This window comes from Rhinolophus sinicus, linkage group LG01, assembly GCF_036562045.2.
Source record: "Rhinolophus sinicus isolate RSC01 linkage group LG01, ASM3656204v1, whole genome shotgun sequence".
Taxonomy (NCBI): domain Eukaryota; kingdom Metazoa; phylum Chordata; class Mammalia; order Chiroptera; family Rhinolophidae; genus Rhinolophus; species Rhinolophus sinicus.
Window position 1 is genome coordinate 160323582 of NC_133751.1, and position 26826 is coordinate 160350407.

The window sequence follows — 26826 nt, forward strand, 5'->3', positions numbered from 1 at the left end:
ATAGGAAGCTACAGTAAAAATATCGTATAAAAGATAAACAATAGTCCGCCTGTATAGACCACTTACCATGAATGGAGCGTGCAGGACTGGAAGTTGCTCTGGGTGAGTGAGTGAGTGAGTGAGTGAGGAGTAAAGATGAAGGCACAGGACATGACTGTCCACTACTGTAGACTATGTAACCGCTGTCCCACAGGCCCACTCCCTGCTTCCTTCCACTGGGGTCAGAAATAGACCACCAAAGCTGTCAATGCTACTCCATGAACAGAAATGTGGACTGGACTGATTGGAAATATCGAGGACAAATTGGCTGGGTAAGGCATAGATCACCACAATTGTAGTGACTCTCAGGAGGGAGTGAAAGACAGCCTGAGGCTCAGTAGGAAGAAGAAATCAAGATGAGATAAAAGAACATGAAGGACTGTTGTGGAGACATAGTTTTGGCTATTGCACGTTGGAGCAGTGGTCTGATTAAAGAACTTTGTGGTATTCATAAAAATGAAAAAAGGAGACTATTTAACATGGAGAGGATATAGAATTGAAGACTCAATATTTCTACTTTGGAAATTTGTTTTTGTTTCCATTGACCCTGTTTGGTGCAAAGGGCTCTCTCTGGCATTGAATTGATGGAATAAATAAAACTTATCTATGCTTTACATCATTACAAATCTAAAAATATTTCCAAAGTTCAGGGACAGGCTAGCTCCACACTAGCACAGAAAGCTTTTACTAAAGTGGCAGTGGCACTTAATATTTGTCTAGGTAGCGCCTGTGGACCTGTGTCCTTGTACAGGATCTTAGGTCATCAACAAACGCTTTACAGCAGTGTGTTCTGAAGACTATCAAGCTAGATCTGGGAGGGCTGGATGCTCTCTGAATACTTAGCACTGCAGGGACAGGCTCCTTTGTGCTGAAACAATCAGTGGCTGACTGATGGGGATGTAACCTGTGCACTCAAAACTGAGGTCCTGTGAGTGAGAGGGAATCTACTGCCAAGCCCCACAGACATTGCTCCCATTAAAAAATATATAAATTCCTTCTGAACCACATGTCCTCCATTTCTTACAGCAAATTCATCGCTATTATAATCTTACGGGATCATCATCATACATGCGACCCATAGTTAACCGAAACATCATTTTGTGGTACATGATTACATACATTCTTTTCAAGTGAACATAAAACATTTATCAAAACAGATGATATTCTGAGAAATAAAACAAGTCTGAATACATCTTAGAAGATTCAAATAATACAAAGTATGTTTTCTGACTACATTAGAATTGAATTAAAAATCAGCAACAAAAAGACATCAGAAAAATCTCCAAATATTTAGAGACTAAATCACATACATCTGAAAAATTTAGAGCCAAAGGAAAAAAATTAAAAGGGAAATTAGAAAGTATTTTAAATTGAGTAAAAATTTTAAAAACATCAAATTTATGATATGCAGCTAAAGCAGCACTTGGAAGAAAATTTGTAACACTAAACACCTACAAAAGAAGATAGGTCTACAATCCATGAATTTGTCTTCTACCTTAGGAAACTAAAAGCAAAAAGCAAATGAAGGTAAAAAGAACAAAAGACATATTAAAGATAAATAATAATAAAGGTAAATAATAAATATTTAAAAAGAGAAAAGTAATAAAATAGAAAATACAAATATAATATAAAAAAAGCTGGTTCTTTGTGAAGATCAATAAAATTGGTAAACCTCTAGCCAGACTTATCAGAAAAAGAGAGGGAAGATACAAAATACTGTTATCAGGAATGAGAGAAATAGCATAAATCCAGATTGTAAGGATAATAAAAGTATACTATGGATAACTCTATGCCAAATAATTCTATAAGTTAGGTGAAATAGACAAATTCCTTGAAAGACTACAAAACTACCACAGCTCACTCAACAAGAAATAGATAACCATTCAATATGCTAAATTTTGTTAAGAATTTTTGCCTCTGTGTTCATGAGGGATATTAATCTGTTGTTTTTCTTTTAAAGGTTTAATTTTTAGTTTTAGAGAAAACCTCTCCTACAAGTAAAATACCAGGTCAAAATGTTTCAACCTATAATTTCTACCTAACATTTAAGAAAGAAATAATATCAATTCTACACAAACTTATCTATAAAATTGAAGATAAGGGACTACTTCTCATACTAAATATAAGGCCAGCATTACACAGATACGAAAATCAAAGACATTACAAAAAAATAGAGAGATATAGATATATAGATATATATATTACAGACCAATATCCCTCAGGAAAATTGATGTAAATATTTTTACAAAATTTTAGCAAATTGAACTCAACAATATCTATAAAAAATAAAACATCATGACAAAGTGAGATCTAACCCAGGAAAGCAAGGTGGTTTAACATTTAAAAATCAATCAATGTATTTCACATACGAATAGATGTTGAAACAAAAAAAATAAACTAAAACCCCATGAGCATCTCAATAGATGCAGAAAAGCATTTGACAAACTCCATAATCTATTACTAATAAAAACTTTCAGCTCATTAGGAATAGAAGGGTACTTCTCCAACCTGAAAAAGCTATCTATATTAAAAAAAAAAAAAAAAGAAAAGAAAGAAATACCACCAACCTTCAGCTAACATCATGCTGACTGGTAAAAAAGTAATCACTTTTCTCAGATTAGCAATAAGGCAAAGATGTCTGCTCTCACCACGTCTATTCAACATTGTACTAAAGGTTCTAGCTAGTATAATAAAGCAAGAAAAAAAATAAAAAGAATCAAGATTAAAAAGGAAGAAGTAGAACTGTCTTTATTCACAAACAATGTGATAGTCTATGCAGAAAATACTATGAAACCTATTTAAAAAGCTATTAGAATAAGTGAATTTAGCAAGATTATAGGCTATAAGGTCAATATACAAAAATCAACTGTATTGCTATAGATATTAACAATGAACAATTGGAAACAGTTTTTTAAAAAACCACTTACAATTTGATCAAAAATATAAAATTAGATGTACATTTAACAAAAAAATGTGCAAAACCTATATACTGAACACTGTGAAACACTGCTGAGAGAAACTTAAGATCTAAATAAATGGAGAGATATACTGAGTTCGTGTAATAAATTATGCAATATCAGAAGAGAGGAATAAAGAGTGTGGGGTAAAAGAATAACCTAGAATTTAGTTAATGATTTACATCATATAAAAACAGTAACAACAAGAATAGAGTTACACATTTAAACTTTATGAATTGTAACTCCACAATCTTGAAAAGTAAAAGAGAACTGTTTGCAGGAGATAACTCTGAACTGAGACCCAACACAGAAGAAGGCACTGAGAAGAAGGTGGGAGAATAAAATAAGTAAGATTTGACGCTTGCCTTTGTAAAACAAGGCAGGATGAACATAAGAGTAAGATGGGTAGCAATGGAGATTTACATGGAGACCTCCCAGAAGACTTTGAAACAAAATGAGACCTTGTTGGAACAAGTCTTTCAATACAAAGATACAAGGTTTTCAAAAAGACTAACAAAAACTTTAAAGCATTCAAGAATGACTTTAGGATAGAAATATTATATAAATATTTTAAAGAATACGAGATTTGCTTTACAAATAATCACAAACCTAAAGGCTGTTACCATCTTTAAAAAAAGGTCAAATGATGTTAAAATTGTAGCTATCAGTAAATAAAATTTAAGTTCTAGAATAAGCTCTGAGTATTAAAAACCAAGTACAATTTTTAGATTTTATCAGATAAGTTATTTGTTTACTTGTATTAACAACATTCAATCATTACCATCAAAAAATAAACTTTAATGCAGACATTGTCATCCCTCATCAAATTTTCAACTTGAATAAGCATGCCAAATTAGATTTTGAAAGCATTTAAGTCAAGTTAACTTATGCTGGAATATTTTACTTCTGCATGTTTAAAATTAAAATGTCCATAAAGGACTCTGTATACATAAAACAACAGATTTCACAAAAATATCTTAAACCCCTCACATACTTAATAACTTTTAAATAATGCATCTTTGCATTCATACTGTTAAGGATAACAGTTATTAATACAAACATCAAGAGCAATCATTGTAGGAATACTGGTCATTTTTACACAGCTTGGCAAATTATCAAGTACCTGCTGGTTATTAATTTTCAAACATATGGGAGCCCTGTGGTAATACACATTAAATTGATTCTCTTCCACAAATATGGCATAATGAAAAAATGAATTATTAATCTTCTCTATAAGAAATCACTTAACTCATTCATATTTTTGGCAATGTTCAACTTAAATACAAACAGTCTTTTACAGATAAACTACTTAAAAACTTTAGTAAAATATGTTATATTTACATGATCACAAAATGTAGGCCATTATTCCTTCTATAATCCTATTCTTACATGTGTGATACAGTTTTTATTTATATAACTTGCTAAACTTCTGTTTCTTTGAAACTAGATACACAAATGTATAAAATATATGCATTTTCACAAAAATGTTTATTTCATTAAACAACAAAGAATTTTATAAATCGTGTGTATCTCAAATCAGTCAGATAACAACAGGAAAATGAATAATTTTCTATTTAATTTTTCTCAATTTCACAAAATATATGGCTGCCTTAAGAGACATCATTATACGTAAAATTTTAAAGTTTTTTTCAACTATTTTTAAAATTATGACTTGTATACATTTCATTTGTAGCCAGACTTCTTAATTTGTTTATAAATTAATAGTTTTCTTGTTTTCTAAAATCTTTGGCTGCTGTTTTTGAAGGAAGAGCAGGGAAAAAATCTACTGTAATAGTAACATTTAGATTACTTATTGATATTACATACACGTTAAGTGAACTGAATACCTGATATGAACTACTGACTAGCCTCAAAGTCATTATAAATTATGTTAATAATTAGTCATAAAATACCAAAGTAATCTAAATTAGAATTAAATACCCTAAAAGAAAATAATTTACTATCATATTCAAGTATCTGACATGGGAATCTACATAAAATGATGTGATCTGCTAAAGCAGTGGATTTCTAAGTCCCAATCACATCCAAAAAGAAAGTTACAGGGTAATATAATCTATTATGCTCCAAAAATGCAATATTCTAGTGATCTACCACGCTAAAAAAAGAGAATCCAAAGAAATGAAATAGAGTAAAGGCAGTTAATTTAATAGGACTTTATGCTTTAAAGCATCTGTCAGTAAATACTAATTGTCTGGGTTAAAGAAAGAACAATTTACCAGCACATATTAACAATAGTAGTACTGTATACCACAATGAAGGAATATTCTTCCTGAAATATCTTAAGTAATTGTCATGTTTAAAAATATATGTGAAGGGTTTAGCAAAAAGCATGAATATATTCCAAAAGTGTTCTCTTCTATCCCCATTTTATATAAATCTGGAGCCACTCTAAAGCTGAATATAAAAAGATATGCTATACTGTTGACTACAGAATACTACAAAGTTTTATTGCCATTTAAACAAAGAAGCCATAACAGTTAAATGAGCTCAAGAAATAGGTTTCAGTATCACAAGGTGCCAGCTGTAAAGAGTTATGGCTAATTGAATATGGAACTCCTGCTTAATCAGATAACTGCTTTGCAATTTCCAAATGAAATGCCATTTCCATACTGTCTGAAAATGGCCCGTTTTATTGGTAACCAGAGAAAACAATATAAACTGTAAATAACATTAAGTGCTCTGTTTACCCATTCCAGGCACTGAAGTAGCAGGGGATCCGAGACGTCTTGGTAACACATTTGACGATAGGCCTGGAGTAAGCGTTCTTTCTGGGGGTCCACCAGGGGCTGAAGTGTCCTTTGGTGGTCCAGGAGATACTGGAACTTGTTGGGGAGGACCCTGGCTAGAGCTTGCTGGTTTTGGAGAAAGGTTTCTTTGAGCTGCAGTTCGCTGACGAATCTCTGACAATAAGAATAAAAAGTATATATTAAATATCCAATATACCACATTAGCCAATACCACAAGTCTTACTTAAACTAATAAAGTGTTGTGCCACCAGAAGGCATCTGTAGGGCCAAACCTGCTTGTAATAAGAACAATGTAACATTGAAAATTGACTATAACAGAGTTCTCCAGTTCTGATCCCAGAAGTCAACTGCATATAGGTATTTACACAACAAGCTTTGATCTCAGTCTATCTACTGATATTACTCTTCAGAATAAATTCAAATGAAATAAAATCATCACCTAATTGAGTGTCATGTCTTTTACAGCAATCCTTCCTAATTTATGATAAAGAAAGTTTATCAGAATTAGTAAAAGTTACAGATTTGTTTTTCAAGATAAAAATAATGATAACTCTAAGAAATGAGTGAATAAGTATATTCTGGAATTATCAAATAATTTATGAAGTAATTACTCTAAGTAGTCAGAGAAATCCTGAAAAAGTATTCTTTAGTATTAAGTACCATGCCCAATCTCCTTAACACTATTGCTATCTTTTTAGTAAGTGTTTTTGGCAATACATTCAATAAAGGAAAACTTCCACTTGGCATAAATAATATATCACCATAAATAAATCTTATCTTGAGTGGCAGAAATAACAAGACTTTCTGTAACAAGGGTTGGCAAATGTGCCAAATCCAGGCTACCGTCTCTTTTTGTAGCTTTACTGAAATACAATCATGCTCTTTTGTTTATATATTGTCTATGGCTGTTTTAAAAGAGTTGAGTAGTTGCAACAGAGACCATATAGCTCTCAAAGCCATTTATTATATTTATTATCTGGCCCTTTACAGAAAGTTTCATGATCTCCTAACTCAATAACATAAAATTCAATTCTATCATTCCCAATTCCCACTAACACTTTACTTGAATGTTGATGGTAAGATCTCAAGAAACACAGCTTTTTAATTCTACACATCACATTAAATTACCACAAATCTTGAAATAGTAGGCTGAAACTACGTAAGTTAAATTTTAATAGGCATGACTGGTAAAAATGCATAATTCCAAAAGTAAAATACTTTAGATTTGGACTCTATTTCACAGTTAAAGATTTTCGTGAAAAGTTCATTGCAATCAAAAATACAGCTTCAGCATCAGATTTCAGTTTACCACAATCTAGTCTACTAGTTAAGAACCTGGGCCCTGTGGTCAGAAAAGTGTGGTTAGAATCCTGGCTGTTGCTACATTTCCTTAAATGGATTAACTTCACTAAGCCTGTTTCTTTATCTATAAAATTAGGGTAATACTATTCTTAACTCATAGAATTGTTATGAGGATTAAATAAGATAATATCTATAAATTGATAGCTCACATTTATTGAATACCTATTTCAGAGGACAGTGTTTTCACACAACTAAGTATTTTCAAATGACTAGTTAATTATAATGACTGGGACGAACTAACTTTCCACTGATTCTTACTGTAGTCTCTAATCTAACCACTGCAATAATTACAAGCATGTCATCACATATAAATGCATAAATGAAACTGTCTATATTTGGCTATTTTCCATGCAGTTTATATAGAAAATTTCTGATTTTACCTGGACTAATTATACCCTAATATCTCCTACAAATTAGCGGGTCACTTAATGATCACAAGGGACACCTTAAAAAGTAGTTACACATTAAGAAAGCCATTAAATGCTTCAAAAGGTACTAAGATCAGTGAAATCATTAAGATTAGGTCATTAAAACTAATTTAAAAAACAAGGCATTAAATATTGTAAATCATTTTTTGCAGATTTTCAGGTAAAACGTAACTCAAAAAAATGACATTTTCTTCCAGATAAATGAAAGTTTTTTCCATAAACTAGTAACATAGTTGTTTATTACAGATAAATGAAATGTTTAACCTTTATTAGATATGTAAATGAAAGTTTAACCTTTATTAGAGTACATTAAAAGTATCTATTATCCTTCTACTTCTTGAACAAAGACGAGACTGCTTCTTCTGAATGTGCATATACTCTGCGAAAATTAACCAAAGCACACTTTTACCACTCTTCATGTGCTACTGAAAGGTGAGGTCTACGAATAACTAGTAAGCAAGGAACATGAGGTCTGGCATTCCATAAGAGAGACTTGGCTTAATAACGTCTAAGTTGCAATTTAGGCAGACAGAGGGGGAGAAATATTAGAGTCAGTAAAGGGAAAAATACAGTTCCATCGTTTTCAAAGGAAAAGCAAGTAACAAAGAGTTACAATATCAATAGTTAAAAATAGCTAATGATATAGTCTAAATCTATATTTGCTAAAGTGTTACGAAATATGAGTATTTTGTTAATCTCAATTTAAAATATCTAAGATTTCTCAACTTTAAGTCAGCTTGCCATTCACAAATGCCTTGTACTATAATTACTCCAAAAAGTTTCTAGTACTCAACAAAGTAGTCATATTGGTTATATTCAACATTTCCTACACTTAAATGTAAAATAGCACCCCCCAAAAAAGATTTACCCACATCAATCTGGTAAAGTATCATAAGGAATGTTCCATAAGGTCAATTCTTGACCTGAGGATGTTCTAACATACTTATCAATGACCAGTCAATGATTTGATAAAAATCACTCTCACTGAATATGAGGACATGTCTATATTTTCAAATTCAAAATTAAGCAAATAAAATCAAAATAAGATTAAAAACTACAATACCACGATAAACAAAAGGTAGAAAAGTTTAAATAATGATAACAGGATGATTGCTAAAGCAAAGACTCTGGGATTAAAGTGTCTTAATTTAAATTTTAGCTCCATCCTGTTTATTAGATGTGCATATAGCCTTTTCCAAGTTAATAACATCTCTAAGTTCAGGCTCCTTAAAATGTGAATATTTACCTCTTATGGTAAGATTAAATGAGACCATCAGTGCAAAGAGATTAGCCAGAACACAGAAAAAGTACTTAATGAGCAATAACCAATATAAGTAGTATACATCTAAAGGTTGCAGAGATTATAATAAATCAAAAACCAAGCAACCTAGAATTTCTAAATCAATTAAAATAAAATAGATATGAATTTACAAGTTAAATGTTTTCCTAAAGTTATTTGTAAACTTGTTTAAATGTGTAACTTCACAATTTATGTAAAACTTTAAATCTATAACTCTAACTTGTTATTAAATAATTCTTGAGATGAATGTGCTATAATACCAATAATTATCTCTTAATTTATCAGATTTTAAATACTGTTTCTTTACATACTGGTGGAAGGTTTTGTCTTTGCTTTGGTATTAAGCTGTAGTAGGAAGAACACCATACAATAGTTAGCAGGCCTGCATTTTCATCCTAGCTGATACCACCTGTTCTTATGAGAACTTAAAAGTCTTTTATTCATTCTAGGTTTCAAATTTCTTTAAAAAGTGTTGGCAGTACTACAAACACAATCCTCATATTTTCCCTAACACTAGTCAAAGACTTTCAGAACTATTGTGTCCAGTTCTAAGCCTCATAAGAAAAACTTTCAATAAATTTTAGTAATGAGGAAAAAAAAAATCTTTAAGCCTATGAATGACTCACATATGCAGATGTGAAAACTTAAATTTAGGGTGAATTTGGCTCTTTAGAAGTATGATTATAAGATGCAGTTACGTCAGATGTGGTAATACATCTTCAGGAGAGTTTCTATTTTTCAATTTACTTATATTCCGGTCTCTATTATTTAAATTTATACAAATATAATTCCTTTAAATAACCAAAATAAGAAAGATCACACACTGATGTCTCTTACTTTCAAATATTCTAAACTCTACATTCACCATAACATCTTCACATCCTCTTCACACTAACCTCTTTTAAATACAGCTTCTGCCATACTTCTCTACTAAAATTGTTTTCTCAATAAGTTGGTGGCTTTCTATTAACAGAAATGATTCCATAACATCTTCCTTCAAATAGAGGCAAAGATTTTTGAAAAAAGAAAAACTTCCCCAACATTTCACTTCTTAACATAGCACAATCTGGTTTTGGTCCTTCTTTGCTACCACAGTAACCCCCACCACTGGAAAGTACCACTGCTTTGGTTACACCACCATTATTGTTATTAGCATAGCTGCTCTTCTAGGCGCTTTATGTGAGTTTACTAATTTCATCAATATTTAGATCTTTGAGATAACTCCTATCCCCAGTTTTCAAAAGGAAAAACAAAAGCTCAGAAGCTAAGTAACTTACCAAAAGTCTCACAGTGAAATAAGATGGAGCCAGGATTCAAATCCCAGTTTTTATGACACCACCACCCTCATCTGTTACGCAACCTGTCAGATGCAATGGTCTCATCTGTCTTCTACTTACCTGACCCTTTGCAGACTATAGCAGTGGGTGCCAGCTCTACTACACTTCAACTTTTTTAGATGCCAGTTTAATTCTGTTGTTAACGCTGATCACTCCTTCTGTCTTTTTCCTGGGCTCCTCTTTCTCCACCTACCCTTACAGGGTTTTGCCATAGCTCCTCTTACTGTTTTCTCTCCCTGGGCAATTACACTCAATTCCATAGTTTCAGTAACTGTCACCCATACTTCCCAATGATTCCTAATCTGTATCTACAGTCTCAACCTTCTTCCTGAGCTCCATAAGAAATAATCAACTGCCTATAAGCCGCACCACCTGGATGTAATTCCTACACAACAGTTCCAAAAGCAAATGCATTACGTATCTTCTACACAATTACTCCAATTCTCATGTTCCTTATCTTGCTTAAAACACTAACATCTAACCAGTAACCCAAACCAAAAGTAACCTAAGTGATATGCTGACTCCTCCTCCCACTCCCCTATTTCCAAATCTGATTGCCATCAAGTCTTGTCAATCTACTCTTAAATCTGAATTCTCTTAAATCTCTTTTTCAACTCCTTTGCCACAACTTTAGTGCAGGCCTTTATTGCTTACCTACGAATATATTGGATGATAACCGTGTTTCCCCAAAAATAAGACCTAGCCGGACAATCAGCTTTAATGCGCCTTTTGGAGCAAAAATTAATATAAGATCCAGTCTTATTTTACTATAATATAAGACCAAGTCTTATCTAAAATAATATAAGACTAGGTCTTATATTAATTTTTGCTCCAAAAGATGCATTAGAGCTGATTATCCGGCTAGGTCTTATTTTCAGGGAAACACAGTATCCTAACTGATTTCCATGTCTGCAGCCTTGCTCTCTCCAATCCATCCTCCATGTTAAAAAAAAAAAGGACAAAAATCATATGATTATATCAATTGATGCAGAAAAAGCGTTTGACAAGATACAACATCCATTTATGATTAAAACACTTAATAAAATAGGTATAGAAGGAAAATACCTTAACATAATAAAGGCCATATATGACAAGCCCTCAGCTAATCTCATAATTAATGGTGAAAAACTGAAGCCCTTTGCTCTACATTCAGGAACACGACAGGGCTGTCCCCTATCACCTCTGCTTTTCAACATAGTGTTGGAAGTCCTTGCCAGAGCAATCAGGCAAGAGAAAGAAATAAAAGGCATCCAAATTGGGAATGAAGAAGTTAAATTATCACTCTTTGCAGATGACATGATGCTATATATAGAAAACCCTAAAGACTCCACCAAAAAGCTATTAGAAACAATCAACAAATACAGTAAAGTTGCTGGCTTCAAAATCAACGTACAAAAGTCCATTGCATTCCTATATACTAATAATGAAATCTCAGAAAAAGAAATACAAAAAACAATTCCTTTTGCAATTGCAGCAAAAGGAATAAAATACCTAGGAATAAACTTAACCAAGGATGTGAAGGAACTATATGCTGAAAACTATAAGACATTTTTGAAAGAAATTGAAGAAGACACAAACAAATGGAAAGACATTCCATGCTCATGGATTGGAAGAATCAACATAGTTAAAATGGCCATACTACCCAAAGCAATATACAGATTTAATGCAATCCCCATCAAAATCCCAATGGCATTTTTTAAAGAAATAGAACAAAAAATCATCAGATTTGTTTGGAACCACAAAAGACCCCGAATAGCCAAAGCAATCTTAAGAAAAAAGAACAATACTGGAGGTATCACACTTCCTGACTTTGGCCTGTACTACAGGGCTACAATAATCAAAACAGCATGGTATTGGCAGAAAAACAGACGCATAGACCAATGGAATAGAATTGAGAACCCAGAAATAAAACCACATAAATATGGACAGATAATTTTTGACAAAGAAGCTAAAAACATACAATGGAGGAAAGACAGCCTCTTCATGAAATGGGGCTGGGAGAATTGGATAGCCACGTGCAAAAGAATGAAACTGGACTGCTGTCACCATGTACCAAAATTAATTCAAAGTGGATCAAAGACTTAAGCATAAGACCTGACACAATAAACTGCATAGAAGAAAACATAGGTACTAAACTTATGGACCTTGGGTTCAAAGAGCATTTTATGAATTTGACTTCAAAGGCAATTGAAGTAAAAGCTAAAATAAACGAATGGGACTACATGAAACTTAAAAGCTTCTGCACAGAAAAAGAAACCATCGACAAAATAAAGAGGCAACCAACTGAATGGGAGAAGATTTTTGCAAACAGTGCCTCCGATAAAGGGCTAATATCCAAAATATACAAGGAACTCATACAACTCAAAACAAAAAAACAAACAACCCAATTGAAAAATGGGCAGAGGACCTGCAGAGACATTTCTCCAAAGAGGACATACAAATGGCAAATAGACATATGAAAAAATGCTCAACATCACTAATCATCAGAGAAATGCAAATAAAAACCACAATGAGATATCACCTCACCCCAGTCAGAATGGCTATCATCAATAAGACAAATAGTAACAAGTGTTGGAGAGGCTGTGGAGAAAAAGGAATCCTCATACACTTGGTGGTAATGCAGACTGGTGCAGCCGTTATGGAAAGCAGTGTGGAGGTTCCTCAAAAAATTACGAATAGAATTACCTTATGACCCAGCAATCCCTCTCCTGGGTATCTACCTCAAAAATCTGAAAACATTTATACATAAAGACACGTGTGCTCCAATGTTCATTGCAGCTTTGTTTACTGTGTCCAAGACATGGAAACAACCAAAATGTCCTTTGATAGATGAATGGATAAAGAAGTTGTGGTATATATACACAATGGAATACTATTCGGCACTAAGAAAACCATCCCATTTGCTATCAAGATCAAAAGAGATTAATGATTTCTACTTTAATCTTCAATATATCCCACGGAACACAAGTGAGTAAACTCTAAAAACCTACTTAAATAAGAAGTTAAAATCCATTTGCTAGAGCCATTAATTTTTTCTGCAATACTTATTGATTTCAAATTTAGCTGTGGCAGGATACAATTGACTTTTCTTTTGCTAATTTTATCAGTAGAGACGTAGTGTTATGTACAAAGGTAAAAGAGAATGTATAGGTAGCTTCCTTTTAAAACAAATATAGAAGGGTCTGTTAAGAATTTATTTTAGCTATCGGATGTCATCATCTCATAATCTTATCAGCCCCCCTACTTCAGCCATTCACTCCTATGGTCCTATCTAGTCCTATATCCTTGCCATTAAGGATAAGTACATCCCTCTCAAGTTCAAGTATCCCACTCTCAAAGAACACTTACCTTTCCAGCTTATTTCCTCTATTATTCTTTCAACTCCAAGGGGATCTATGATTCATTAATTATTAGTTATTAAAGGGGTCAGCAAATATTTTTCATAAAGCGTCATACATTAATATTTTAGACTTTGTCGACCACATACAATTTCTGTTGCATATTCTCATTCTTCTTTGTTATTTCTTAGAACACTGTAAAAATGTAAAACCAACAGCCATAATAATTTCAACAGCCATGTAAAAGAGCTGTTGGCCCAGATTTGCAGGCTGCAGTTTGCAGACCCCTATATTAATACTGCCAATACCTTTTGACCATTTATCAGCCCCCTCTCATGTCCTTATTTACCTCATGATCATCTTAGATTCCATAATACATTGTTATAATCACTTCCTTGTTATACAACTGCACCTCCCTGCCCCTTTATCACTTTATCAAACCCATTAGGCAAAACCCCAGCTCTGGTTAAAACCAACTCTCGGCCTACTCCATGCCTGTTCCCATACAGCTAAACACAACTGGAAAACACACACAACCATGCTTTAAATTCATGACCATTAACTCTAAGTGGATGTTAGTGTCCCCTGGCCTTCCTACATTTTCCTAATCTACTTACTCTCTCTCCTAGAGAATTATTTTATACCTTCTCTTCAGAACCCCATCTTCCCCATCCTCACTCTCACTGGGAAAAAAGATAAAACCAGAAGAAAATTCCCACCACCTTCCCATATCTCTGTCTTCCCTCCTTACTATAGTTATCAAAAGCCAACTCTTCCATTTGTACCCGAAACCCCACCCCTTCATGCCTCCTCACGGACAGTTCTCCATCAATTGTCCCCACTCTCTCCTCCATCATCAATTATTCTGTGTCTTCTATGCCATTCCCAGTAGCACACAAACATGCTATCATTTTTTTCATACAGAAAATGCTTCCCCCCTTTAGCTTTTTAATCAAAAGAATTGTCTCTCGTTATTGTCTCCAACATCTCTATCCCCATACTTTCTTAAATTCACTTATCAGATTTTTGTCCCCATTCTTCCACCAAAACTTTTCTTTTCAAGATCACCAAGGACCTCAACATTGCTAAAATCAGTGTTGAATTCTCAACCCTCAACTTACTTGGCATTAATTTTTGTCACTACTTTGAAATACTCTCTTCAATTAGCATCCCAGACTCCACACTCTTCTGGGCTTCATATCTCAGTGACCACTACTCAGTTTCTTTTTCTGGTTCCTCTTCATTACTCTCAGTATCTTAATTTTCGAGTGCCCTAGGGTGGCCTTGGTCCTTTTCTTTCCCCACACTTACATCCTTGGTGACCATTTCCAGTCTTGTGGTTTTAATACCACCCACATACTGATGACACCCAAAATTTATATCTTCAACCCAGATAATTCCTGTTTGCCAGACTCATACTCAAATCTTCCTTAAAATCTCCACTTGGATGTCTATCTAGTAGGCATCTCAGATATACATGTCAAATCCTGCTCTTCACCACCTCACCTCAACCCCCTCCAAAAAGTGTTCCACTTGCAATATCTACCATCTCAATAAATGGCAACTCTATCTTCCCAGTTATTCAGGTAAAAATACTGGAGATCATCTCTTACTCCTTATTCTCTGACCCTATATTCAACCCATCAGGAAATCTTCCACCTTCAAAATATGCAGGCTCTTACTACTTCTTACACCACCTCCAGTGTGACTAACTCAAGGTCCAAGTCACCCTCAGTGCTTTCCTAGATTATAGCAACAGCTTCTTAGGTCGTCTCCCTGCTTCCACCTTTGTTTCCTTTGCAGCCTCAACACAGTAAGCTGCCTTTTAAAACATAATTTAGATCATGTAAATTCTCTGTTCAAAACAAAAAAGTAAAACATTTTTTTTAAATCATTGAAAAATGAAGTTCTTATGGTCTACATTCTACATACAAGGCTCTCTACGATCCTTTGTTGCCTCTCTTACTGCTTCTCCTATTCCTCTCCACATGCTTCAATCCAGTCCAGCCATACTGGCGTCCTTTCTATTTCTAGAGCAGTCTGGGCATGCTCTCTACTTCGTCTTTACACTTATTGATTCCTCTGTCTGGAATGTTCTTTCCTCAGATATCAGTAGGGCTCATTCTCTCACTTATTTCATGTCTTTGATCAAATACTTATAAATGTGGCCTTCCTTGACAACCCTATTTAAAACTTCAACCCATCCTCACTCAAGCCACTCCCTATTCATCAATTCATCAGCATGTCTTTATTTTCACAGATAAATTTATATATATACACACATACAAAAAGAGAGAGATTTTTGTTTGTTTGTTTTGTTCACTACCATGTTTCCCCAAAAATAAGACCTAGCCAGACAATCAGCTCTAATGCGTCTTTTGGAGCAAAAATTAATATAAGACCCAGTCTTATTTTACTGTAAGACCAGGTATAATATAATATATAATATAATATAATATAATATAATATAATATAATATAATATAATATAATATAATATAATATAATATAATACAATATAATACTGGATATCATACCAGGACTTATATTAATTTTTGCTCCAAAAGATGCATTAGAGTTGACTGTCCGGCTAGGTCTTATTTTCAGGGAAACAGGGTACTATGTCCCCGGGGCCTAAAACAATGCCTGGCAGATACCACAAACTCATTAAACATTATTGAGGAAAAAAAACAACCCTAAATAAATCAGAAGTTAGAACACGGAAGTCAAATTTAATCCTATACACCATATTTCCCCGAAAATAAGACAGGGTCTTATATTAATTTTTGCTCCAAAAGATGCATTACAGTGTATTTTCAGGGGATGTCTTATTTTTTCATGTACAACAATCTACATTTATTCAAATACAGTCATGTCATCTTTTTCTGGAACATCGTCAAAACGTACTAAAAGCGTCTGTCTGGCTGATGATCTCAACTGAGGCTCATTTTCAGGGTAGGTCTTATTTTCAGGGAAACATGGTACCAACTAAACCTTGAACAAAAATTTAGTTTTTTTACCATCCCCAAATAACTAGATTTATTCTCCTATAGAAGCTATTCAGGAATTTACACTGTGACAAATTCCATTTTTCATTAAATCCAAACTTTATTGTTTTTTAATCCAGAAAGGACATAAAATCTTTCCATCTCTCAGTCCATGATTTCTACAGAACTAGAATAAGTGCTAAGCATCCAAGCACCATATCATTCTATTTAATGATATATGTATATTTGTACATATATCTACTTTTTATGTTCATTTATTCCTTCACATCAAATGATGACACTGATTTTCTGGCACAGCCAAAAGAAGCCTAAGAATACATGACAACTAAATGTAATGTGGTATCCTGGATAGGATTCTGAAACAGAAAAGGGACATTAGGTAAAAACTAAGGAAATGTGAATAAACTGTGGATTTTAAGTTAATAATAGTGAGTCAATATTCATTAATGTTAACAAATGTATTCTGTTAATGTAAGATGTTAATAGTAGGTGAAGCTTTGTATACGGGTATATAGGAACTCTTTGTACTAGCTTTGCAATTTTTCTGTAAATCTAAAAATGTTCTAAAAGACGAAATCTATTTAAAAAGGGAGAGGTAGTTGGGTTAATATCATGCCCAGTAAATATTATACTCCTTTTATTACTAAATCTAAGCAAATCAAAGAATACTATTCTCAAAATCTATAATTAATCTCAGTGTAATATATTTCATTAACAAGTAGGTAATAAAAAATAACAGAATGATACCTACTACACATAAATCAAAGTTCTGTTTTCAGCAATCATGCAAGAGAACTAGTAAAATAAGGACACCACAATTAGATTTACAGTTAGATTTGGAGAGTAAATCTATTCAAGTGCCACATATATGTACATACGTACATCTTCAGTACTTTTTTCTCCTTTCTATTATTTAAGTTCAGAAACAGGTGAAAGAAAAGGAAAGGGAGGGAAAGGGGAAGGAAACAGGAGGCAGAGGGAACGGGGGAGGAAGGGAGGGAGAAAGGAAGGTTGGTTCAAGCAAAGTAAAAAGACTTAACTTTAAACACACAGAAACAGAACTTAAATATAAATAAAACGTATGACAAAGTCATCTGTAAAAATAATGGGAACCTAAAAGAGATATGACAGGATTAATTTAAACAACAAAACTAAATTATAATTCTCAAAAAGTAGGATAAAGTTGAAATAGTTTAGAATTTTTTTAAATAAGGAAAAAATCCAAACAGCAATTAATTACAATAGACCTGGAAGAGCTGGGATTACTACAATAGCACAGTCCAGAAAAAATATTTTAAAAAAAAAATGGTTATAAGCTTCTTATAGTCAAAAACCATTTTTTAATAATTTGTTTATTCCGCATGGTGCCTGTACATTCTTTTAAATAAACAATTCATTTATATATAGCTAAATGTTAATTTTCCAGAAAAGAATATCTAAAAGCAGTACCACAGGAATCCAAAACAGAAAGACCAGCAATGGTTTTTCTATAATTATGATATGACATTAGAAGGAAAAAATGTATTTGGATTTCAAAGTTTCTAAGGAAAGTTAAGTTTAGCTCTTGAAGTAACTTATGCTGCTTAAATATTAATAAATACTTAAAAATGTCAGTAAAGGGGATCATACATCTGACCTTTAGTAAGAGAGAAAAGAACAGAATTTTTCAAAAGTAACAGCAACAGATTTCTGCAAATTATCACATTTTAAAAACATATTCACTAAGGTTATTCAGGAAGTATTTTTGAAAAGTTAGTACCAGTTATACAAAATACTGCAAAAATTACAGAAACCTAGCCTATAGGCCAAAAACTTTTTTTTTTTATAATTACTAGAAAGAAGTATAAATTGTGCAAAAATTTAGACTGATTATTAAAGTAGGAGTTTCATTGCAAGTACCTATGCCTAGTTTATTTTAATAATATGTAAACTTTTACAGTTATCAAAAGAGCAGGCTAATATTTCTAAAACCCAAAATCCTACTTAGGCAATATGGGAGAGGGTGGGGTTCTTCCCACATAGCTCTGCCAACTAGAAAACCTAAAACTATTATGGCTTACTTAGTACCCATCGTCTTTGTGGATATTTATAAAAGAATTGACTTCTCAAAGTTCTAAATGTCATCCTATCTTTATAAACCAGCCTAAATTCTGATGATTTAAAAGGATAGATGTTAAATTTTTCACAATATTATCTTCTATATTTGCTACAAAAGCATTACAAACTGTAGTATTATATTCTAGAGAAGAGAACAAAGAGGGAAGCCAATGTAAACTCAAAAATACTTTTTCACATGCCAGTCTTGGGGATACTCTGTGTAACCAGTCAAAATAATGATTTTTTAAATTTTACATACTATTTAATGACAAAATAAGTCATGGTTTCACTAATAATCTGGGAATATTACCTCAAAAAGAAAGACTTAATGTTATATAGGAGTAATTCAATTTTTTCCTCATTTCTAAATTATTTTATTCTCTTCCTAAATAAAAGTGTTATTTTAGAAGAAACTTCAAATTTGACAAAAATCTTCATTAAATTCACCTCAAAAGTAAATCATAAAAATGTAAGAATTTTCATAACAAAATATTTCATAACAAGATATTTCATAACAAGAATTTTCATAACAAGATCCTTATTTAAAGCGGGGAAAAAACTTACAAAATATTGGTGAAATTACTTAGATTTCAAAGGATTAAAACTAATTATATATTAAAGCTCAACAGATACTTTATCATCATAATCCTATAAAATCAAAATGAAATAAACCTACTGCCATCACTCCAAGTCATATCCCAAATTACCAAATAAAAATTAACATAAAAGCACTCTACATAAATTTTTACACACCTCTATCACACTTTTGAACTCACTTGGATAAATATGGATCTTTCCAACAGCAGCAGCAGTTTGTACAAAGTTATTTACCTTGTCCAGGTCTTGCAGCTACAGCTGCTCCAGCAGATGGCGGCTCAAACTCCTGTCAATTACAATAATGTTATTTCAGTGACCTATTACAATGTGCAATTTGTAATAAAATAGTAGTGATATCACAGACTTACCTTTGCTTTCTTTGAGTCTGGATCAAATCTTTCAAGAATTAATTTAGCTGTTTTATACGTTTCTTTTTCCATGACTTCTTCAAGCTGCGAACAAAAATTTCCATAAATTGTTACATTTTAAAACACACATATTACTTATTTTATAAGTGCTAGTCAAAAAGTGCTCAAATACAAGGCTTAAAATAAACAGCACATAATACATCCAGATAGCATGAAAGACTTCCTACATTCAAATAATGAAAATCCAGATTTTAAAATGACTTCTGACCTCTAATGTTACTTGTATTTAACAGTTTTACTGCAAGGAAATACCAAATATTGCTAATTGTTTACATATAATGAGGAGAATAATTACATGCACCAACTTCAATAATGGAATGTGCAAAAATCTATCAGCCATCATTATTGGAAGTTATTAGACATGACAAGCAAATGACAGGCAATTCCTCAGATTTATTTCCTCACAGCACTTAATGCTATTAATTTAAAGAAGGTCGTTAGCCAAGAGCTTTACAAAATAAAATCTCTGTGCCAATTAACTGCTGTCAGCATCGATTTTAGATTATTTATTAGCAGAAGCAATTAGCTTGCTGCAAATGCAGTGAAAACTCACTAACTGGGAGAACAGCCATGGAATTTGCTCAAATGACTTTAAAAGCTGAAGCTCCCCCTTTTTTATTTAGATTCAAACAACTTTAGAGGGGAAAAACTGAACATAGTAAGAATTTAAGTAAAATTTTTACTGAGTTCTATGCTCACATGAGGGACTGTAATTAAAACATTTCATTATTATAGCATTTTATTTACAATGCACTCAAGTCACTTTACGGCTTAGTACATGGGTTTAATTTTAAAAGTAATCACTAGTAAAGTATCATTTTAGCAGTTATGGCCCAATATCAGAAAAAATTAACTTTAGTGTTAGATAGTCAAAGTTATGACAAATAGCTAATATATAAAATATAATGCTTTTACAAAAATGGAACAGAATCTTTTCCTTCTCAGTGACCACTGATAGGCACTTAGATTCATTAAGTGTCATTTTACAAAGGGCATTTATTTTAAAATGCAATACAGAACACATTTAACAAATTAAAAATACAGTTAAAACTATGCTGCCACAATAGTAGTTAATAGACTCCTCATTAAAAACTCAATTTAACATTTAAAAAGCTAAGTACTTAGATGAATGATTTATCAACCTTGGTTTAGTGAAACTAAAACATTTTTCTAATTATTGCAAAATTATAATAAATTCTCAAAACAAGAAAGTTTAATTTTCTGATGTAAAGGAAATGTTTGTAATATCATTTGAGTTGGAGAAAAACTGGGAATAAGTGTAGAGAGAGGGCATGATAGTATATACACCAAAATTACATAGACTATCAAAGAGCTGAATCCCTGATCTCTACAAATTAATTTTTGACTTTTTAGACCAATGCTGCAGCAATAAAACTTTATATAATGATGGAAATGGTTTATATCTGCAGAATATAGTAGCCACCAAGCCATGTGATAAATGAGCACCTAAAATGTTGCTCATGCAAATGAGGAACTGAATTGTAATTTTATTCTATTTTAAGTAATGAAAATTTAAAAAGCTACATGGGGCTACATAATAGCTTAATTAATACATTTATCCATACAACATTTTAAGTGAATAACTTGTTTTAAATAGACATTCTGATCAGCAGAAAGAACATAAACTTGAAGCTCTGAAGTCAGAAAAGATCTGGGTTCAAAGCACATCTCTTCTTAATCAGCTAGAAAGACTTCAACCAAGTCTGTTAGCCTCAGTTCCCCCTTTTGTAAAGCAGATACATTAAGATCGTATTCATAGTACTGTTGTCCAATTTAAATATGTAGGAGAGAAAGAGTCTATAAAAGTACCTAACACAATAACACATAATCTTCAATGATATCCCAATTATTCAGAATGGCTCTGAAACAAACAAGTGTTTTGAAACAAGTTGGTTTCCAGATATCCAACATATTAATCCCAGAATTTAGGAGTGAGAAACTGGATTCTCCGAATTCCCTAAATTATAAGTTTCTCTGTATTTTTCATAATATTTTATATATTTCAAATAATAATGAATGACATAACAAAGAGTGAATTGTTTTGCTGTGATATGGTTATACTAAAATTTCAGAGTTTTTTATTTAAAAAAGAGAATAAAATACATGGTTACTTATTTATTAGGAATCAACATTATTTTGGCAAGATTTTATATTTTAATAACATATAACAATTATTTCTACCTGGTATAGACATTTCATCATAGAGAATACAAAAAAGGAATACTAACACAAAATAAATGTCAAGATTTCTTTTAATTTTGAAAAATTGCACAAAAGTTTAATATTTAAATTATTATTCTTGAAATAAAATTTTAAAACACAAAGCATTAACTGCCCTATCCAATATTCTTGATTTTTGTTTCATGACAAATATTCCAGACACAGAAAAATTTCTTTCATTTTGCACTGACTTTGGTCAAATTATTAATATGCCAAAAAGAATCTTAAATTCAGAGCATTAAGGTACATGTTGCATCATTTAAACTCATGATTTTACAACAATGAAAATATTGTCTGCTTACCCTCATATTGTTTTTGCTGTTGAAATCAATATTGTTTTTACTAATTCAGATTTTATATTATTTTCTGATTTCATATAGGAGTATTTCACAATAACAGTCACATCTTTTCTCTCTGCATTTCTTCTGTTAAAGCATTTACAAAGATCTGTAGCCTATGGTGAATATTCAAACACTGGAAAATGCCAGCAAACATTATTGGGTAATACAAAAATGTAACATTTGAAACGCTAGTGAGGTTATTTAACAGCCCTACACAGAATCACATGCTGAAATTGCCAATTTAAGGACATCCTTTGCTTCCAAAATTTATTTCACGGAATATCATTCACAGGATTTTATAAAAAGTATATTGTGTATATAATTTACTTGTAAGAACAGCTCACCATTAATAACAGGCAGGCACATAAAACATACTTATAACGTGACCACAAAAGCAAGACTGACTAATTAGATTGTGCCACTTCCCTTCTACATGCTTTTGTCCTAGTCCCAGAAATGTCCACATTAACCTACAGCTCAACATGTTAGAATTTTATTCTTGCTTTCAACTGACATTAGTGGACTCCTTTGAACCAGTAACATTTGTAGTTGACTGTTAAGCTTTAATTCTCAGAAAATTATAACACTTCTTCCCATGTTCCCCCTTTCTCAACTGATTTTTCTCAGGATTTGGAAAAACTTAAATTTCCAGGAAAATGCCAGAAAGGAACTACCACATAGAAATACTAATTTGGAAAAAGCACGGCATTTTCATGAAGCCACTTAAAGAGATCATTTTGACTCGTGTTTTAGATGTTGTCTTTCAACTGTTTTGATGGGATGGTCATGGAGGCAGAGGGATTACCTATTGAACAGTGATTTTTAAAAAAAAAACAAAACTAAAAGTGTTTTTTGAAGACCAACCACAAGTTATGTGGAAAAATAGACACATTCAGACTTGGAAGTTTTTTAGATAAATAAAGATTAATTCCTAGCTTTTAGTAAGTACTTACATTAAGTTCATAGATTTAAAACATTGTTAAGATGTTACTCTCTTTCCTTTCTAAGTAATTTAACTTTTTAATCAGTTGATAATTCATGTTCATTGTTACAAATTAAACTTTTACAAATTAAAAATTACATTACAAATCTATTCAGATTAAAGAGATATATCCTTAAGGAAACTACCTTTAATAAAATGTCAAGTAGTAAATATAAACTTGTATTAATTTTGTTAGTAAGAGAAGGTATAGGAGTTGAATAATTTTAGACTAAAAGTTATTTTTCCTGCAGGCATTTCAACAATAAAAGTATTTTTTAAGGCTATAAGTGTAGAGTTTAGACTTAAACATCAATGGACGAGATCAGTTTTGATTACATTTAGCTTTTGCCCAAAGTAATGTCCCTTCTTTCTCCTCTCATTGCCAGCACAATCATTAGCTAGCACTGTGCTATTTACTAATACACCCTTAACACCTATTGTTCTAAACAAAGTGTAAAGCTACTCAAACAAAGCAGCTTTGTAAAGGGCTTGAGCAATAAAGTCCAGGAACTAGTTCCTAGTAGCAACAGTATTATAATCATAATCAGCATTGGTCAAGTCAATGTAAATTGTGTTCCCTAATTAATAAAATGAGTGAGAGCAGCCAACATATTTTCCTTTAATCATACTGCAAGAGAAACGCCATAGTGAACTATTTAACATGATGCTTCATGAACCATTTAGATATACACAACTATTGAATCCTGAACTGAATTTCCCAACTGTCAGGCCTAGATGAAGCATCTTTTATGTTGTGATTCCTTCAAGGGCTATTAAAGAAGAAGTAAATAACTTGGCTAGCCCTTTCACAGAATTTTCCAAGTCTGCTCTGTTACTCTATTGAGAAGTTTTTCCCCAATTATATGTTCTCCAAGATTGTGTTTTCTGGTGATGTGATGCCACTGACATTGGAATAGCTTCTCATCACTCAGAAATTTTTATTTTCTTCTGCTTTTTTCTTTTATCTTCCTCTGTGTCTTTTCTACCTTAATCAATATTTCTCCATTTTGGTACAAGTAGGGCTTAACTCTAACCATTACTACCAGCTCTTCTTTTTATCACATCAGCAAACAAAACCAAGCATGTCACAACTTCTATATGACAGAGAACCATCAGTATTTCTTCACTTTGAATTCTGGCTGCTCTATAATATACAGTATGTCAAAAATATAACAATATAATGGGAATATTTCTGTGTTTCAATTTAGGACCATCAAAAATGTTAATGCAATTTTGATAAACATCTCACAGAACATTGAAGGAGCATGAAACAAAATAGCTAAGGAATCTTTTCATAATTAAAGTTCCTTTATTTTTCAGGTATTTAAAACCCTCAAGACCAGTGTCTTTTATTATCAATTCACAGAACAATTTTTAACATTAATCTTATTAGTTTCAAAATAATTGTTACATATTACATGTTAGATTAAAATACATTGATCATTTTTATCTGATTAAATAAGTTTCCATATAACACGATAATGCTATCAATTATCATTTACATACTTCAAAAATAATTACATAAAAAACATATGTAAATTCAAGTCAAAAACCAAGTTCAATTCACTTATTAGAAACTATTATATATTAACCTCCAAATATGTAGGGCCCTTCCTTTCTTACTCTTGACCCTCTCTCCAATGCATCGGAAGGATGCATTTTACTGGCCCCACAATCAATACCCATGTAATCAGAGTTGCTGATAGAAAATGGAAGAAACCAAAGAAAAAAATTCTCTCTCGCTCCCTTTTTCTTCATCCTTTTCATGTTAAATTTGTCGTTTACAACCAATCTTCTTGATTCCCTCTCTCTTTGCCTTATCTTGTCAAGAAAACCTGAGAACTGACATAGGTGGATATTTAGTCCTTTTTTGGCCTTAATCAATAATCAATCTGGACACCCACCTTTTTAATCCCTTGGCCTCACTTAGTCTTCCAATATGATTCATTTACTTACTTCTCAGCTTCCAAATGACACTTCCTCAGAATCTCAAAAGTCCATCTAACTACTTTTTCCTGTCAATCATTATTAACTAGCAAAAATATTCATAACTTAGCTTCATCGTTAAAATGCTACCTAAAAGCATACTTGTTTCTTAGAAAGTCATTACTTATAACATATAAACATTAATTATTCAATTCTTAATTAGTTTTATATAAGTTAAATTTAACTTACTATTTTTTTCTTCTGTGATTTTAAATCATCCAATGCTTCATCTAGAAAACAAGATTTAAATCAAAGCTAAATCAGATTAAGATACCTAGATATAAGAAAAAATCATGCCAAATGATATATATATTAAGCAACAGCAAGAAAAATTGCTCATTTTAGGATTTCTCACTGATGTGTACAGATAAAAATTATCACAATCTTTACCCATATATATTTCGTATTTTTGCCTATATTATATATTATAAACAAAGTAGGGGAAAAATGGACTTTACATAGAATACAAGTATAAAAAGATATATAAAGTATTTCAGAAACATTACTAATTACTTCTTCCTTTCAATATCCCACCCAAATTTACAAAATTAATGCCAAATCTCTTTTTATGCATTGGTAATAAAAATGTTCTCTTTGTTTACAATAAGTGCATAATATACTTTATTAAGTTATTCAACCTTCAAGACACTGAGCAGTAATAAAGAAAATCTTTTGAAAATCTCCAGTACTATACATGCAGAGGTTTTGGAAGAGGAAACTAATTACTTTTCAAAATTAAACTTTTCTAAGATTTCCCTGCTTATTTAGGTTAGTATGGTGTAACATGAAGAATCATTTCAAAAAATATCACTTATGGGGCCAGCCAAGTGGTTCAGGTGGTTGGAACTCCATGCTCCTAACGCCGAAGGCTGCCGGTTCGATTCCCACATGGGCCAGTGGGCTCTCAACCACAAGGTTGCCAGTTCGACTCCTCGACTCCCACAAGGGATGGTGGGCTCCAACCCCTGCAACTAAGATTGAACATGGCACCTTGAGCTGAGCTGCAGCTGAGCTCCCGGATGGCTCAGTTGGTTGGAGCATGTCCTCTCAACCACAAGGTTGCCCGTTCGACTCACACCAAGGAATGGTGGGCTGCACCCCCTGCAACTAACAACGGCAACTGGACCTGGAGCTGAGCTGCGCCCTCCACAACTAAGACTGAAAGGACAACCTGACTTGGAAAAAATCCTGCAAGTACATACTGTTCCCCAATAAAGTCCTGTTCCCCTTCCCCAATAAAATCTTTTTTTTAAAAAAAATCACTTATGAATGTCAATATCTGCTTTGCAAATTTGTTTTAGGTTTCTAGTTTTTATCTAAAAATATTTAACTAGTACAAATAGGAATACTATTCCAACTGGCAAGATGAATAAGTTATAACTTGATTTAAATATTTTATCAAATAAAATTAAATGATTGTTCTTAATTTTTAATTAAATTTATAAATAAAATTATCTCTTTAAAGTTCTGGGGTAGCAAACACCTGAATATCCAATTAAAAGTATATTATTTATATAAAAATAAAAAAAATACAAATTTATAGAGAAGATGACTTCCCTATAAAACATTTTTTCAAAAATTTTTTTTTCAAACTACATTAAGTAGTCTTTAATAGGCT

At 32.3% G+C, this 26826-nt stretch overlaps 1 protein-coding gene across 2 annotated transcripts in view; it reads right to left on the reverse strand.

Moving 5' to 3' along the window:
* LNPK (lunapark, ER junction formation factor) overlaps positions 1–26826 on the reverse strand; it is a 69694-nt gene that overhangs the window by 20363 nt on the left and 22505 nt on the right. For both annotated transcript variants that reach the window (XM_074338301.1, XM_074338307.1), the window contains exons 6-9: positions 25398–25438; positions 19599–19682; positions 19465–19516; positions 5705–5917 (exon numbers count right to left, since the gene is read on the reverse strand). In XM_074338301.1, coding sequence (XP_074194402.1) covers positions 5705–5917; positions 19465–19516; positions 19599–19682; positions 25398–25438 — 390 coding nt within the window. The remainder of the gene's footprint in view (positions 1–5704; positions 5918–19464; positions 19517–19598; positions 19683–25397; positions 25439–26826) is intronic.